This window comes from Rhamphochromis sp. 'chilingali' (genome assembly GCF_963969265.1).
Source record: "Rhamphochromis sp. 'chilingali' genome assembly, chromosome: 20".
Lineage (NCBI taxonomy): Eukaryota > Metazoa > Chordata > Actinopteri > Cichliformes > Cichlidae > Rhamphochromis > Rhamphochromis sp. 'chilingali'.
In genome coordinates this window covers 20319584-20337989 of record NC_137947.1, presented here as the reverse complement: position 1 = coordinate 20337989, position 18406 = coordinate 20319584, and the positions used below count along the sequence as shown (strand labels likewise).

General features: G+C 38.0%; 1 protein-coding gene across 1 annotated transcript; it reads right to left on the bottom strand.

Moving 5' to 3' along the window:
- Positions 1 to 283: 283 nt before the first annotated feature.
- Positions 284 to 17794, bottom strand: LOC308388562 (carbohydrate sulfotransferase 15-like). Its single transcript, XM_080869329.1, has 8 exons — positions 17560 to 17794; positions 6809 to 7431; positions 5828 to 6167; positions 3991 to 4134; positions 3111 to 3264; positions 2738 to 2894; positions 1182 to 1329; positions 284 to 1071 (listed from the first exon to the last, which is right to left on the bottom strand). The coding sequence occupies exons 2-8, from the start codon at positions 7271 to 7273 to the stop codon at positions 881 to 883; spliced, it is 1599 nt and encodes a 532-aa protein (XP_080725455.1). The 5' UTR covers positions 7274 to 7431; positions 17560 to 17794; the 3' UTR covers positions 284 to 880.
- Between the last annotated feature and the right edge of the window lie 612 nt (positions 17795 to 18406).

The following is an 18406-nucleotide window of genomic DNA, read 5'->3' as shown; positions in this document are numbered from 1 at the left end:
GAATGACAGGATGTGTAGTTATTTGCAGCACTGTTTTGTTGCTTTAATAAATTATCCCACATAGCTGGCATCTATTTTATACTGATAATGTTTAGTTCTACAGTTAGGTCCATAAATTGTTGGACGAAGACAAATTATTGTAGTTTTGTCTCTGTATACCACCACAATGGATTTAAATGAAATAATCAAGATTGTTTAGTTTTATAAACTGTCCCCCATTTTCAGAGGCTCAAAAGTAATTGGACAAATGACTGGCAACAGTTTAATAGCCAGGTGAGGCCTCTTCCCTTTTTATTTCATGAAAAATGAAGCAGAAATATCTGAAGTTAATTCAAAGTGTTATATTTGTAATTCTAATTTGAATTTGCATTTTTATCAGGGCTTACGGTTTAAGAGATTCACTTTCAAGTAATGAAATATCAAGCCTGACTTTCTCCAGACCTGCTGGACCTTCTGACCAGCACAGACCAGTGCTATCAAAGTACACAATAGTCTTTATAATTATAAACATCCATTTCATTTGAGGATTATTCATAAATTGTATTGTTACAGGGGTAAATTATTTTCCATTAATCTTTGCAAACAATATTTGAAAGAGAAAACTCAATACTAGGACAGGTAATGTTTCTTTATACTGTATAAAATAGTACCATGATCCTATGATATTCAATAAAAGCATTTTAAGGCCTAAAAGAAGAGAAAGCTAAATTCAGTGTAGATTAATGTATTGGTTATTATTGTAACAGTGCATCAAAGCCACAATTTAAAAAATCAAAAAACAAATTCAATTATTTTTATTGTTATCTTATATCGAAGGCTCACAATATTCCAAAAGCAAATAAATATCTCAAACAAGAATTTTATCAGTGCTTGTGCTCCTTCAGGAGTTATTCCAGAGAAAGGCCTTGTTGTCCAGCAGACTGGCCAGTTTATGGTTGAAAGGCTGGTGAAAATTCCTGAGGATGTTCCTGGTAGCCGGAAGCATAGGACCAAGACTCCGGTCTTCCTCCCGCCGAGTGTTAGACATAGGCTGTTTGGTCAGTGCTGCCTCCACCTGCTGTGACAGAGGACCTACAAGAAAAGTAAAACAATGCATAATCAACCCGTGAAAATGGATTTTATTTCACTTACAAAGACAAAGTCACTCTGACTGATGTTTTTGTAGCTTTTTGGACACTTACCTACACTCAGAAAATCAAAAACTTTTTGGATTGTCTCTTTAAGGTTTGCTGCATAGTCCTCCAGTCGAAGAACAAGGATTTGTTCCTTACTGAAAACACTCAGCCAGTCCAGTAAGAAGACGATGTACATCCCCAGATTTAATCTCACCTGTGGGACAAAGGTGAGAAACAACAACAACAAATCAACATGACAAATCTGCTGTGGTGAGCCAGCTGCTGTTACAAAGGCCAAAAATAAAATCTGAATATGACCTGTTGATCTAAAGTCATTGAAATTAAAGGGGCACAGCTGCTCTTGCTTTTATTTTTTTTTTCCTTATTATCAACTAATTAATTGAAAGTTTTAAGTCAAAATTTGGGTCCTCCTGTAGATATCTAAAAAAAGACAAAAAAAACCAAAAACAAAACACCAAATACATTATTTAAAAAACAGTTGAGCTTTTTATATGATAAAAGTATTTTATTTCTAACTGTTTAAATCATCAGTTAAAATTATGATGCTTAAGTGAAGAAATGCACACAGCGTAAATACTGATTTTTGGTTTTGTCCTTTGTCATGGGATTTACTAATATACTACATTATTGACATAGTAGTAGTATATCAAGCACTGATCTTAAATTCTTGACCACTTTAAAGTGCTCATTTTAGTCTATTACATACGGTTTGATACCTTTACGGTATGATTTCTATGTTTATACCAAATTTTGACATATAGATCTCTTAGAATGTGTAAGTAGTGTATTTTACATTAATAAACAGATGATTAATCATTAACTACTGTTTCGGAGAGCTCTTAAGAATGTCTCCTTCTTTCACAGAAATGTTGCATGGAAATGTGTTTGATTTTATACAGATCTGGCAAAGTGCATCAAAAGTCTCAATATTTCTCAAAACCATAACAACTGTTGTCAAACACAGATGAACTATGGAAAAAGCCAACAAGACCTTTTCTGGATAAATTAGATATTAACAGCAAGTAAACTAATGTGACCCACATGCATGGATTCGGTTATAGTGATTATTTAGTATAATTTTCTTCTTGAACCTAAATAATAACACGAAGCAAGACAGTATATTATTTAATCTAAATGCACAGACACTTTGAGTCCTCCAGAGGGCGCCACTATACAACATCACCTATTGTAGCTGTGATACTGGTCAAATCGAGTGCCACAAACCCTAGTCATCTTCTCTTTCGTAAGAGAAGAGTCATGTAAATAAAGGATTAAGTTTGTTTTTCTGAACTTGCTGTTAGATCAGAGACACATTCTTTGGCTCACAGTGTTTTCAGGATGAACTGGCTTTTACTGTATTAAATCTTTCAAGATAACAGTGTTGTCATCTGTATGTTATCATAAAAAATGACCAACTGCCAGAGCTCATAACTCAGCTTATTCCCAAGAGAGTGCTGCATGATAGTTGTTTGCTTCACTTCAGCACAGCAACATCCATTTACAGTGTCAGGTGGATTCTCAAAGTACAAATGTTTCATCATTGAAAATGCTTATAAAAGGCTCCTAATATTCTTAAAAATGAGAAAATCATTTTAGCTCACTGGCATGTCGTTGAAGAGGCTGGTGTTGTAGGCGCAGGAACGCAGTGACCATTCAGAGACACAGGACTGAAACAACTGCACAGACTCTATGACCTTCTGATGAAAGTCCTCTGCAGACTTGTTGGCCGTCTTAAAATACAAGTAGTCAGAATAGAGCCTGGCAACAAAGTGAAATAAATCAACTGGAAGCAGGAAAGCACATTTTTGCACAATTTGTGCAGTGGAAATTTTGATTGAAAACAAATATGTTCTGCAACAATGAAAAAACATAAGGGAGTCCCATAGAAGCAATCAGAAGTGTTAGAAATTGTTTATCTACAGAAATTCAAGTCTGTGTCTACACAGATGGATGTGGGTAAGAAATTCTTTCTACCTCTCTACTGGATCTCTGAGCATTATGATAATTTTGGCATCGGGTTGGACTGCATGGATAAAGTCCTGGGCCAGGAAGGGGGGCTCTGTCTCCTTGTCTGCATGAAGATAGCTCCAGGCTTGGTTGTCCCACATAGTGGATGCACTGGCTTCACCTGACAAGACAGTGACAGTCTCAGTATCATTCTGGGTAACAACAGTTGATTTAATACAGTTGTGCAGTCCTTTGGGTAAACTATAGCATAGAGAAGATTCCTATTAAGCAAAGCTGTGAAAAAGATTTTGCGTTCACTAGTTAACTGGGAACAGCAGCCTGATACAGTAAATGCATATGCTTGAGCTGCTTTGCAAGGGTACAGTTTTGTCTTTTTACATGTAAAAATGTGGAAATGCATGTGACTAAAACAGATGCTGGTAGTCCTGCTGTCTCTCACTACCAGGTTTGAAACCAGTTCCATTTTGAATCTCAACGTGCAACAGAATGACCTGCAAGAAATGTTCTCGTGACAGAGCCCCAAGTCATTTGGCTTTCTGTGTACACTTATAAATACACTGAGCTATCTGTTCTACATCGCAAAAAATATATATATCATGAATAATGCCGACATTGTGTCCTTCCAGCTCTTCTCTTGAGCACTGTAGTGCTTCTGAGACGAGAGCCATTTGCTGAAAATGATCATGGCCTGACGCTAAAGAAAAAGAAGAGAGAGAAAAAAACTCAATTGAATTATGGTCAGGATACAGTTGTTTGGCTGCTGAAAGCCCCTCAGAAGATACAAAATGAGAAATAAAAAGCCAAGACATTCTTCCATTTGATGCACAGTGACACTAACAATAGCTCATAACCACTTGCACACACAAACACTTTCACATGTGTTCACCTGTTATGAGCTGGAGTGCACGGTGGTGTCCAGATGAATTTCCAGTGATTCCTTCTTGGATGCTGTGGGCTGCCAAGTCAAACAGATCCAGGTAATCTTCCACACGAAAACTTTCCTGGAAGCCATCTTTGAAACGGATATAACCTGCAACCCCATTTACACCAAAACATCACTTATGATGTATTTCTTTTTAGACTGCTTTGTAATCAAATTAAGAGAATGAAGTGTGTACACTTTAACCCTGGCAGGACAAACAAACTCCGGACTCTGAAACAGTACTGTTTTTCTTCTGTTTATGAATAAGCAATAATTTGACTCCATTTTGCACACTAGCTACATTTACATGACATACAATCAGCAAATAATGGTGACTTTATACAGATACACACTACAAGATTATTTTCCTAAAAACATTTAAAAGCTCCATTTTATTTATTATGTATTTAACTGTATAGAAGAAGGAAAAATCAAATTGATACTCTCCCCTTCAATTGCATGTCTCATTGAAAAAGCAGCCAAACACTGACAACAAAATCACTGCATACTGCAACTAATTCAGTAAGACTAACAAGATTTTTATTTGTAGACTCAAAAAGTACTTTTAGTGATGAAGATTATACAAACACTCTAAAAAATGTGTACTTTTTTAATGCTGGAAGAATGGGAATGAGCACAAGTTCAATCAGGTGAAAACAGACAGCGTAGGAAGCATAAATGGTAAAGTGAACACAGCAAACAGATCACCCATTTTTCATTTTCCTTAAAGCTGCTCTTCATACTTGTAAAGTCACTATTTGTTTGTTTAATCACGGACGGTTGTGTAAAATGTGGACAGTGGATGCGGTTGCTGGAACATGTGTCGTGACCATGACTTCCTGTGGTCTCCACTGGTTACCTTTCTAACCTCGCAGTGACCTCATAGCTTCAGGAAGTTACTTTCTGCAGTTAAGAGTTGTGTAACTTTCCATGCTGTACATTCAGTAAACAGTACACCGTGCTCTCTGTTCAGGGGAAAGGACTTCCCTAAATAAAATTCTTCCATGCAGAGCACACTACAGCCTCACCGAAGCAGACATCACTTCTTCCATCCATTAATATAGCTGTTAGTGCTACTGGGGAAAATGATGTAACTAAAACAAACTACTGAATATTATTATTTTTATGTAACATTAGCTACAGCAACATTTTTTATGGTTTGTAAACTCTTTTTCGAGCCTGACATTTTTTTCTGAGCTTCCAGTGAAGGTCAGTGATGAATGTGTCATCTTGTTTGTCATGTTGCAGGTAAGTGATGAACTCATGTTTAGTTGTTGCACAAACTAAACTTGTTTTGCTCGCTAAAGTTTGGAATTTTAAGATGACGCACACAAGGATCTGCACAACCACTATGAAAACTCTGCACACTCATTTTTGGGTGATACATAAGGAACAGAAGAAGTGAAAAATGGTAAATGCCCCTGAATGAGTTGCCCTCAAATGCAGCACAGAATGTGAGGTTGTATGTGTCAGACTAGTTATAGCCAGAGGAAATATTCTAGTTTTGGATGAAGAAATGTTTCTGCCTGGGTAGCGTGTGCAGCAGACGGGATAAATGGCATCTACCCTCCCATGGGAATAATCTGACACTTTGTGGACATTTTATTTCCAGGTCAGTTTTTCACATAAACTCTCACTGAGGCTTCACTTCTTAGTCACTTTAAACCAGTTGATTTAGTACCATCTGCTCGTGCTTTATCTACATTAAAGTATCTGTCATAATGATCGATTAAAGTATTACTTAAACTTGTGAGATTTACAAAAACAAGTCCAAAATGACATCCATTTCCTGATGACTTACCAAACCGTTTCCTGGTCCACCAGTGTGGCTCTTTCATTATGTTGAATTTGACTTCTGGATGAAGTAGCATTCTGTGAAACAAGTCAGTCGTGCCACACTTTGGTTGACCAATAATGTAGAAGTATGGCAGGCACCGCAGACGAAAGTCCTTCCCATCTTTGTGGTATAAATGCTTGTGGAAATTGGCCCTCAGGTGGTCACACACAGTCTTGAAGGACTTTGAGCGCAGTGTGAAGAGGTTCTTCCTGTACAGGTCATTGCCAGGTTTACTGGAGAACTCCTCGTACCAGCAAGGGCTCTTGATACCAGGCAAGAAACGGTGAGGAATCACTGAAAAAAGCTGGAGAGGAAGAGATACTCATCTGTCATTTTTGTATGATGCTGTTTTTGTAAAATCCTGTCCTCTGTATAGTTCGGTATCTGCATCTGTCAGTTATGTCATATATTTTGCACACCAGTGTTTACAAGTTGTTAATAGCCAGTAAAGAATATATGGCCGCGTGGAAAAATTCAGTTGTGTTTCCAAATGTTTGACACAAACTTCCCACTAACTGTTGCTCCTAATGACTCACTTGTAATGGTAGTAATAACTGTACATCTCAACAGCAACAACTGATGATGCTCTCTGCATAAATAGTGCAAAATTACGCACTGTAATGTGGAAATGTATGATGACACGCTAAACACAGGACATCTGCAAAAGCACGTAGTAAAAGTAGTCCATAGGCCCTTAGCAATGCTTTGTGAAACCATTCTTAGCAAACACCTGTCATTATGAGCTTCACCAAATAGGTATTTACTGCAGGGTTGACTGTAAGGTGCTTGTAAATTAACTGACACCTATAATTCATTTTTGCCAACAAATAAAAAAACACTTAAAAAATAAATTCAGTTATCACTTCTATGTTGTCTCTATTTGTGACAATAGTCTGGAGCATTTACAGTGAAAGCTCTTGTTGTAAAATTCTGCAGCAAACTTACATGAGAGTCTGTGGCAATGACATCCTTCTCATCAGGCACTTTCCTGGGTGTGTACTCCTGTTTGATGAGCTTTACAAGCACTTTCACGTTTACTGGGTTCTTTTTAGAAGAAGCTCTTGTTGCTGTTGTGCTGGTCGGGATGGCTGCAGGTCTGAGCTGATATGGTGATGGAGTGAACAAAGGTCCTTTCTTATCCCACATTAGGACGTAAGAAGCCATAATGAAAAATGTCAACGTCAAGCCCAGGAGGAAGCTAACCACTTTGATTTTCGAGATGCGCTGTAGGTTCTTGAAAAACAGCATAGGAACATGTTTGATGTCCAGATTTTCAGCCACATTTGTGTCCCTGAAGTCCAAAAACGTCCGGACGGGCCGTTTTGCATAGTTTTCAGCAATGTGCAAGCTGTGAAGGTGGTTGTGGAGCCTTGGAGTGTTGCTCCCATTTTTGCAGTCTGATAGTGACATAGTGACCGAGAATCACAGCAGGCATGTAGAAATAGAAGCAAGGAAATTACTCTCTAAAAAAAGCTTTGTTTCACCCATAAGAATTTAGTGAAATTAAGCTGCAGGTCATCGCTTGTCTTCTTTTTTCCTACATGTGTCTGAGTCTTCAATGTGGCCTCCTGTAAAGCAGAAACAGTTGTTAAAACACAACACATGTCTTTTCAATCAAAGTGCAGCAGTGTGCTTTCCTTTGAAGTTATAGAGTGTCACCCAAACTAAGTGAACATTTTTAGCACTACGGGTCATTGTCACTCTCACACACCAGTATGTGAAATTCATCCTATTCTCCATTCTATAATAGGAGTCACCTCTAAAATGTTTGAGGTTAGCTGCTGCATGTGTGTGGTCTGCTATATGGAGATCTCCGGCTTGATGATTTGGGGTATAAAGCACATGCAAAGGCAAGCTCTTCTAGAAAATTTTCAAGGTCAGAATAATGGTAGCTCTGTAATTCAAAACTAAAAACACACGATTACTCTCTTCGAGCTAAAAGCCCACTCTGAGCTTTATTTCTTTAACCTATGAATGTTATTTTCAAGATTAACTTATTTTTACAGGGAAACCACATTAGGTATTGATACAGGTGGCCAAACAGTGCACACACTGTTTTCTTTTCCCACCACATGAATAATAAGAAAGTAAATTAGTAGATTATTTCAAGAATGTCGTACTGAAAAAAAATCCCAGCACTAAAGTGTAAAACATTATTAAAAGACTTTTTACTCTGACATGTCCTCAGCCAGTTACAGTTATTTTTCTTTTGTTGTTGACTTAAAAATCCCAGTAGAGCAAGGAATGAAATCCTGCACCAGTTCTAATGGATACAACTTCTTTTTTCCTTACTATGGAAAAGGGTCTGTTAAAATGCAACCACGCTAGCGATGCTATCTCAACCCGTTCACAAAATCCGTTATGGTGAAACGTGATTATGTGTCAGTGCTTCAGTGCTTCAACCAAACAAGCAGTTCCAGTAATTAGATGACTTCAAGTGAAAGAGAAAGTCCCACCTGCTCATGACCGTTTACTTATTGTGCACTAACAAGTTACTGGAAGTCTGTCATATTATCTTGAGAGCAGGTTTCTCCTGTAACCTATTTCGTCTGTTACTGACGTCAGATTAACCCTTTATTTCCCGTGGGCCCGCTGGCGGGCCTATTTTAAAAGCACTAAATGACTATAACTCCATTACAGTTTGTGCTAGAGAAAAAATTCAAGCAGTTTTGGAAAGAAGAGAAGACGAGGGTTATAAGGTGTTCACAAGGTACTGCTGTCTGACAGAAAAAATCTGCTCTGTTTTGAGGCGAGCAACATGGCATAGATGAGATGGGTACATTGTGGTCATAAATCGATGTACATGGTCATGAACAATACTCAGGGTAGGCTGTGGTGTTTAAAAAATGTGCAGTTGGTACAATAATCCCCATAGTTTGCCAGGAAAATATGCTCCCCACAATTAAAACACCACCACCACCAGAAGCCTGAACACTTAATATGTTGACCAAATTTTGACTTCCATCCAAATGTCACAGAGGAAATCAAAACTCATCAGACCAAGCAACATTTTTTCAGACTTTTACTGTCCAGTTTTGGTGAGTCTGGGTGAATTATAGCCTCAGTTTTCTAAGTGGCATCCAGTGTGCTAAATACACTGAGTTGTTGACATCTGATTAGCTGATAAGAATGCGTAACAAGCAGTTGAGCAGTTCTAACAAAGTGGACTGTGTGCGTACCGGCATACCCCAAATGCGAGTCAATTTATTCATTTCACTAGGATGATTTTATACTCATGCCTTTGGGATTACCTCAAACAATTTTTAATTGAAGCCTGGATTATAAACATGGCTGCACTCCTTTCAAAACCAGAGAGTCTAACGAATGATCATATCAAGTTACATTACGTAAAACCTAGAATTTACTCTTTCTGTAGCTTAACATCAAGGAATTTTCTGAAAATCATACTGCGATTCAGTGTTACCGCAATAGATGCACATCTGTTTAATGTTTATAGCCTTTCACTTGTCACTCTGCAACACTGATATAAATTGTGTAGTACTCACGTAAGGTCTGCAGCATGTTTGATAAATATGTGCACATGGAGCTTCAAAAATCCTAAACAATTCCCACAGACTTGCAGATTTCATAATGGGACCAACCTGATCCCTTGCAGACTTATCAGGAATGCATGTCGATATTTGTAAGCCTGCGTGGGCAGCTGCAGAGACTGAACTTATTTTTGATCCAACTAGAGTTGTGAGGGATAATTTAGTGAAATATCGGTGGATAAAGAAGGTATAATATCCATCATAATTAACAGTTCATGTTCTGAGTAAACATGGCTGTGTGTGATACTAATCTTTATTTCCTATATGCCATATATTCACATATATACAAGCTTTTTCATTCTTTTTAATGATCCATAATCATATTAATAAATTATTCCATTCCCCTATTTCTGTTTCTTCATGTTTTATTTCTACAAACCCAGGTAATTGTGATCTTTTCTGTTCTCTGCATCTATTTATCTATTTATCACCATTAAAGATTTATGTCTGGTTGGGCAAATTTCAAATTGTGGGAGAAGAGAGGGATTTGGAAATGTGACAGAGCATAAAGAGGACAGTGAAAGTCAAGGGTAAAGCACAGAGTGGAGGACGGAAGCAGCAGAGATGAGAAAAACAGCATGAGAACGTGCAGGAAAGACGGGTTTTAGATTCTTTGGTCTCAAAATCAATCAACGACAGGAAGCAATAAACACCACATGGGATTGACTGAGGTGAAACCCTACCATAAAAATCCTGAGAAACCAAAATAAAAACCTGCATTTATCATTGAGTTAGAAGCATTTGCTGTCCTAAGCATACAAAATGTTAAGATGGCTGTGCAAGAATATCAAAGTCAGAATGATTACTGCAACAGATTTTATTTTCTTTCTGTGGGTCTACATTTTTCAGGTCCTTTTGTGCCTATGTGGCTTTAAGCAACTCCCTGATGTTGATGAACAGAAAGTTGGATGAAATCTCTTCACCACTCACTGACATGGTTGAACTTCTAGCCTCTAGAATTAAGAGTCTCATCATTTTAATTTCGAGAGGGTTATTAAAAAGACTCTGGCTTGCAAACACAAGGGAAGCTCCATCATACAACTTAAATGAAATCTAAAGACAAACGGTTTGAATCTACACATTAAATTGGAAACCATAAGGGCCTTTCATTAACACAGATTCAACCCATGACTCTGGCACCGTAGCACCTTAGCTCACCCACTCAGGCAAAAGTCACAAAATAAACACAAGAGGAAGTTTAAGTAGGAGTAGCTAAGCTTGTGGCTCGTGCAGTCATATGCTGCCCATTCTCCTTTGGACAACACACAGCGGATATACAAATAAACCAGAAAGAGTTTTTATCAAACACACAACTATTGTTTAGAACTTTTAAACTGAAAGACAATTTAGCAAAAGTCAGACACAGATCAGATAGTGATGACAATTCAGATGCTGTTTTATGCTGCTTTCAGTCTGCTTTTCAATTTTTGTGAGAGAAGGGAAGAAGTTTCTGTCACGCTAGTCGAAGTATTTCATAATTCATGACTGAGGATAAAACTATAAATTTTAATGACGAACACTCGTTTTCGGTCTGGCTTTTTAGTGCCTATACTGTGTAGTGTGAACGTGGCTTAAAGCAACGGGTTTTTAACATCTCTTAAATACTAAGGCTTAGTTTCCCAGACGTGGATTAAGCCTTGTCTTAGACTAAAAACCTTTTTCAGTGGCGATCTTCATTTGATTTTTCTTTTGGTCTGTGACTAGGCTTAAATGTTCAGAACTGTTTAAGATTTTCCGACATGGGGAAAAGACCCTGAACCCGGAGATTAAGAGTAGAATCCTCTACCACGTGAGCTATACAGCTAAAATTATGTCCAACAGGTTGACTTCATAAAACCTGTTTCTCATATAAACTAAATATAGATGGAACCCTCTGGCCAATAAATCTATCTGGATTCATGAATCCAAATAGAATTTGCATGCAGTTGTAAACTATATAACCTCTGTTTTAAGCTAGAGTGCATACATGAGACTGCCAGGATGCACCTGTACTTAAAAATTTTACCATTAAAAGCAGAACATAAAATACATGTTACAACATATCAGCCGTGGGAAGAGGAACTTGATCCTGCATTTCTGCTCGGACATCCTAGGGTTCTTTGCTCAGGAAGGAGTCAATCATCAAGAGTGGCTCCTTAGAATACTTGGCCATGCTAACTGGTAGAAAAGAGGGCTGATCCAGGATCATCTTTCATGAGATGCAGATGTTCAGTCCATCGCACATTTTGGACCAAATAAACATATTGCAACACGTACATGTGAGTTTTCTTACAGTGCACATTCCTTGACCCTGAAAGATTAATGGTAATGTTTTTAGTGAGTTCCTATTGGCCAATGGCAAACACAAGGAGTCATGTTGAAATGACTTAAGGAAAGGAAGTGCCACCGTTAAAACACACGCACACATAACCAAATACTCACAGAGAAAACTTCTTCCATTTTTAACACCTGTTATTCCTCTGACCCCATCTTCGGGTCAATATTGTCCTTGAGCTAATGTGGAAACTTCCATAAAATCTTCTGGGATTTCTTGAGCCTGATCATGTGAAAAGCATTTAATTTTTTTTATTTTTTTTATTTCTTTTATTTTTTTTCCTTTAATGCCAAAGATTAGGTCAAACATGTTGCAGTTAAACATATTTTTCTTGCAAATCACACACGACATTTCTGCTTATACAATCAAAGTTAGCACAGTTTTGTGAAACTAAATCTTATGTTACCCATTTCAATTAAAATGAAAAAAAAAATCCACCTTATGGTGGGGCTATAGTAAATCATCCCAGTCCATGTAGTCAATATGGTTTCTTCCTTTTCCGTCTGTCTGGAGTCTACTCACAAGTGTTACAGTGAAAATAAAATGTCCTCTGATTCTTAATGGCAATATGTTCAGTGGTGGCTTAGCCTATCAAGAGCTTGTGGCTGTAAAACGGACAAACAACGAGAGCTCATTATTTTTAATCAGCCCCAGCGGCACAGATTTAACAGATGTGTGTCAGATCTGGAATTTAACCTACTCCACTGATAAATATGAACAATGTCTACTGTCAAACAACAGGCCTACTCCACATATGTTATTTGTGTTCCCTCTGTTCTTTGGATCGAAAAAAAAAAAGTCATAGGCGGTGTCAAAGGTGGTGCACTCAAGCTTGATTGCATTTATGATATTTGGTGGTTCGTCATGCATCTGTTTGATTTGCTAACTGAAAATCTTGCTTGAGATGTTAAATTTATACATGGGAGCATGAGCCCTGCACACATACACGTTTGCAGTATGCATACTTCCTGCTTTTATGCTTACACAAAGGCACGCTCATTAGAACCTTCCTCAATGCCTTACACTCTTAATTTCTGTTTTTCTCTTTATCTCTAGTGTTCATGATAAAACGATAGGAATTAGACACAGTGATTACAAGCATCTCCGCAGAGTTCATCCAGTGAACAAAATGCTTTATGCTATGCAACTGTGGCACAGCTCTGTATAGCATTTCACATGACGAGTCTATGAAACGTGACTTCTGAAAACACCTTTGAGTGAATGCACTGTAACCAGAACATTATTCAGAGAGGGGACTTCCAAGAGTAAGTACTCAGTATACACGTACATTATCGCTTCTCCTGAAACATGTTTTAATCATGTCTTAATGTTTATAACTGTGTAAACACATCCTGATGTGATCCAGGGCATTCTGTGAGTGGGATTTGGCAGAATGCCAGCGCTAGGAAAAGGGAGGCACAAGGAAAACCTGATGCCACAAAAGGAAATAAGAAAGTCTCCCTGTTGATGGGGAAGTCAAACAAAGACAGATTGGATTCCAAACGGAGGTAATAATAAAACTTTCTCAATGTGGGTGAAAAAGAAATCAAAAAGTTAAAGCAATTTAAAGGAAAGAAAACAACAAATACTTATTTTCTGGGAGGTACTCATGTATCTATTTTTTTTTCTCCTTTCAGAGGCCCTCGCAGTGAGATTACAAATAAAATCAGCAGGAAAAAGCACCCCGAGAGCGCAAATATCTCAGGAAACAGGCTTAATCTACTTCATAGAGCTGGACTAAGCCTCCCTTTCCTTTTTACTTCCCACTAAAAAAAAAACAACAACAACAACAACATTTTGTCTCTACAGGAATCTGACTCATAAGCCACACCCACTAGTACGGTCAAAAAGAAACCGTAACTAGAAAACAAGAATATGCTTATATAGACATTCTTGACATCTGGAGTCCAGATCTCAAGAGGGTCAGTGGATACATGCCACTATGTACATCTGCATGCATATGAATTTATAGTATCAACATATGATTTGCTTCAGTAAGACTTTAAAACCAATGTCATATCAATAGAAAATAGAGAACATCTGCATCACTACTGTTTAATAAATGGAAGGGAAACATCTGAGGACCTGGGGTCAGCATGGGTGAGCTGTGACGCTGTAAGAAGCAGCAGTGATCACATGTGAAATCCTCCCTTTGCCTTTGCAAAGAAAGCCTGCAGGAAGTACAATAGATCAAAAAAGAACAAGTGAGGGTATAAGAGAACTAAAAAGCAAAAGGCTCAAGATTGTGGTGTGTTGAGGGACCCACTGAGTATTCACACTCTGCCACTGTGCTCGATCCATCATCCCAGTGACTGTTCTCTCATTTTTTTAAAAAACAGTGCCTTTTGTGCCACTGTGTTTGCTCGAGTGGCAAAGTTGTTGCAGTAATTATGACAAAGGCCATAGTTGGACCAATAAAACAGGGAACCTTAACGCAGGAAACTCTCATGTGCATTTCCTGTTTTAAAGTGATAATCTGCGCTGTTTCTTTTAAATCTTCCATAACATTAACCGCGAGTTAATTGCTGTAATTCACTCAGAATCACTGCAGCGGAAAGAAGATTGTTATTTCCACCTGCTGTAATTTATATTGTGCCATATGCCTCTGTTCTGAGTTACACATCCCCACCCTTCCATATGCACACATGGAAACTCCAGAGGTGGGAAGACCCACCACACACAATAAGAGTGGGCATCGGTGACAAAACGTTCAAAATCACTTAAATCGCTTTTCTTTCCCATTGTGATGCTTGATTTCAAGCTTCAGCAGGTTGACTTGACATATCTGCATCCCTAAATGCATTTATTTGCTGACATTTGATTGACTGATTAGGCCTAACCTTGGTTTTTATCATATATACATCAGATCATCTTACTGCCACACCCACTTTTTTCCAGTAGTTTCTCCATAGTAAACTTGTGCAATAACTTACAAGTAAGAATAACCACAGTATAACCAGACAGTTAAATCTGTGTTGAAGTATTCTTCCCATTGAATATTACTGCTGTTGCACAGCTTGCTCTATCAGTGGAGAGAAGAGACAGAAATTCTGTTCATTTCTCTGTTTGGTTATTGTCTTCTCCTTGAACCTGGCATGTCTCTTCTTGAGCGACTTCACCTTCAGCTGCCCACTACACTAATAATGAAAACAGTTAAAGAAAGAACTTGTCAGCAATGTTTGATAAGTTCTTTTATCAACTGAACTATTTTTGACTGGTTATGAAAACATCCATGCAAATCCCATTTGCACACAAATGGTGTGGATACAAGACATGCAGCAGCTTGACTGACCTAACCTGATTTCTATGAAAGATTTTTAGCCAACAGCTGTCCACATACTTGCTTGACTTAATATCTTTAAAGTTTGAACTCATCATTAACCCGTAAATCTGTCTCTTTTGACTTTAATTCATGTTTATAATGTCAGTAATAATAATTATATATTTAGAATAACTAATCACTTATTTGTCTGCTTCACTTGGAACACTGCCTAATATCACATTATAATGTTGTCATATGTTACAGAAAATATTTGTCTTGCCTAGTGACTCAGACTTGACTCAGGGCTACAGACAGTATGTGGATAATTAAATTTCCATTTTGTTTCCAAGCTGTTAATGGGTAAATCATAAAGCATGCAACTTTAACATAAAACTAAGAAGGAAATGTTGGAAATATTAGTTAATGTGTCTCAATTTACTTTAAAACAAACGTTATTTCAACAATTACAGTATATACTCTGGCTACTGTGTTCCTTAAACGCACTAGAATTCATTCAGTGTGTAAAACTCAAATTGATGAATTTTACCCGCTTTAAAATTGTGCTTCAATTGTCAAAAAAAAAAAAACCCTTTTAAAAAAACAACTCAAACACAGAGGGAAAAAATCAACTCCACCCAAGTGTAAATCTGTTTGCCACATCTGTATAAAGTATGATGTTCGCATAACAGATAATCAAACTAGAAAGACCAACAAATGGAAAAGAAAATATTAGAGTGAAAAACATCATCCATCTGGAAATTTACTCAACGCCAAGAGAGTGACAGGTGCAGATAAAGGTTTGACTACACTAAAGCATCCGTTCAAAACCAGCTTTCATGCTTGAAATAATAAAGTCAATCTTGGATTACTGAGGCTTGTTGTCATGACAGGTTAAAACAGCCAACTCTTGAAATAGAAGCTCTGAGATACCAAGATGCCAAAACACTTTAGTATCACGCAGTCCTCCCACATTCCCAATGTTCTGTTACAGAATCATTTTCTTCCATTTGAAGTGGACCCCTAGAGTCCAGTCTAAACAATCTGATATGGTACAGCTCGCTCGCTCGCTTTTCCTCTCCCCTCTCATACTTCTAGCATGACCTAAGCCTTCTACCGCTGGCCAAAAGAAGCATGGCATTGACATCCTAGCAGCTCTAGAAATTTGTTCCACAACTTCAGGGGGGCAACCTAAAACCTTCCTTCCTAGCAGACCATACAGAGTGCAGAGATAGGTGCAGCAGCCATAATGTGGTTTAGTTTGGGTGTGTGCAGTGTAATGAGGTGTAGAGATGTGCTACCTTTTACAAAAAAAAACACTAAATCTACATTCCCCTTCACTCACTTTCAGATTCAACTCTTTGTCCTTCCAATTAACAAAAAAAAAATACAACTTTGGGTATTCCAACACTGCACAGAGAGCCCAGAGAGGCAGGTTTGTCCAAAGGTCACCTGCCTGTCAGGGCCTCTGCTATGCACCCCATGCATAGACTGTAACTGAGAGAAAAGACATAATGTCAAACAGCTACAGGGAGTGCACAAACATCTCACACAACATGAGCTCTCCAAACAAAAACACATTGTACAATTAACTTTGCATCATTTGCTGGATACATGAGATAAAGACTTATAATGAAAGGAATTTGCCAGGGGAACTCTCAGATAGTCCGATGTTGACGTAGAACCTTCTGGTTTTGCTTTGTAACAATAAACTGAATAATAATTACAAGACAAGGACATTAAGAGCATGTACACAGTTTATGTTAACCCTATCACACAGCCCAGTTTGTGATTCAGTCGGTGAATCACAAACTGGGCTAAAAGTCTTTTACCCCCAGAGACATGACACTGTGATGTTCTGCAGCTGTTCAGTGATGGAGATAAGGGGTTAGTAAGTTTTAAACATTGCAAAGGCAAAATTCCAGCAATTTCGGGGGAGGGGGGTTAAAGAAAGCATATGCTCTTATGGCATATATCTTTTTTAACCTCCTAGGACCTGGCGTCCACATATTTGGACATCACATTTTGGGTTATTTAGACCAAAATACTCAATCTTGCTCTCCAAGGGCCTGATATCCACTTACGAGGACATTATACTGCAACTGTTCTGTCGAAATTTTAAATGAATATCTCATATGTGGCTCTCATTTTTCTTAGAAACAAAAATTAGGTAAAACAAATATCAGGTAGTTCTTTGTTTTTACATTCATCAGGTCCCAATATGCCCAAATATCACAGAGAAATTAAAAATGCATGCCAAGGAAGAATTCCGGTCTTAGGAGGTTAAGGTTACACTTCAGCACAGTAGACTATGGGGGGTACTGCACAGAGGAGGTGTCTATTAGAAGCTGTCAAGTTTTCGGACCATATTGTCTATCGTTTACTTGCATATATATCAAAAGGATTAATTAGATAAAGTACGCAATTATGCTTCAGTATAAGAAAAATAAACTTTTTAAAAATCTATAAATCAGCTTGGGAACCTTCTTAAATCATAGCAACAATATGACCAAATCCTTTTCCCGTCACTTTTCCTGTTATTGTGATTATCCCGCTGAATAAAGATACTCACGCTGGAGTTGAGTCGGTTTTATTCCAAGAGTCTCTTGTGCAGCCGCTTAAGAGCCACTGAGACCGCCACTTAAGGTAATCAAAGCGACTTGATGGGTATTTGTATTAAGCGTCAGGCGGGGTGGAGAACAGCACAGCAGATGAACCTAGGTATGAACGATGTCTTCATTTATAACAAACGCCGGCTCGGTTTCGTCGAAGAACCGCGGAAGTCTGGAGTCTCCATCCAACTGAGCTCTCCTGCGCGTATCACAGAAGAAGGGGTGGAAGAGAAAGGGGAGGTGCACGCAAGTAGCAGGAAACACCACCTCCAACACCAGCAGCAGATTCAGTCTTATCTGCGTTTCAACTTCTTCGAAGTGCTGTTGTGCTGCTGAGTGATATGACCGATAGGATATCAGCTAAAATAGATTGGCGTTTTCCTGCTGGTCGATTGGGGAGAAGGGGATTTTTTTTTTTAAAGTAGAAGATAGTTCAGCTGTGAGTTAAAAGGGTGACCACTATGGATGCAGCGATTTTATCTATCTGTCTAATGGTTTAATTATAAAAGCTAGAGTTTAATCAAATAAGACTTAAGGAACTGCTCTCACTTAATACATTCACGGTCATTTTAAACGACCTTTTAATTAAGGCTGCAAATCTTTTGCGTGAATACCTTTGTTTCTGGCATTTGACAAGATATTACTAAGGTATTCATTCTTTATTGATAATCACGTTTATAATTTTGGTTGTTTTGTGTGTTTGTTTTTTTTTTTTTACTCTTTACCTGTATTTAACCCGTGTACGGATTCTGACGTGTATCTGCTATTAATTTGTGCAGCTTATGATCGTACTGCTGTCCTTCTTGG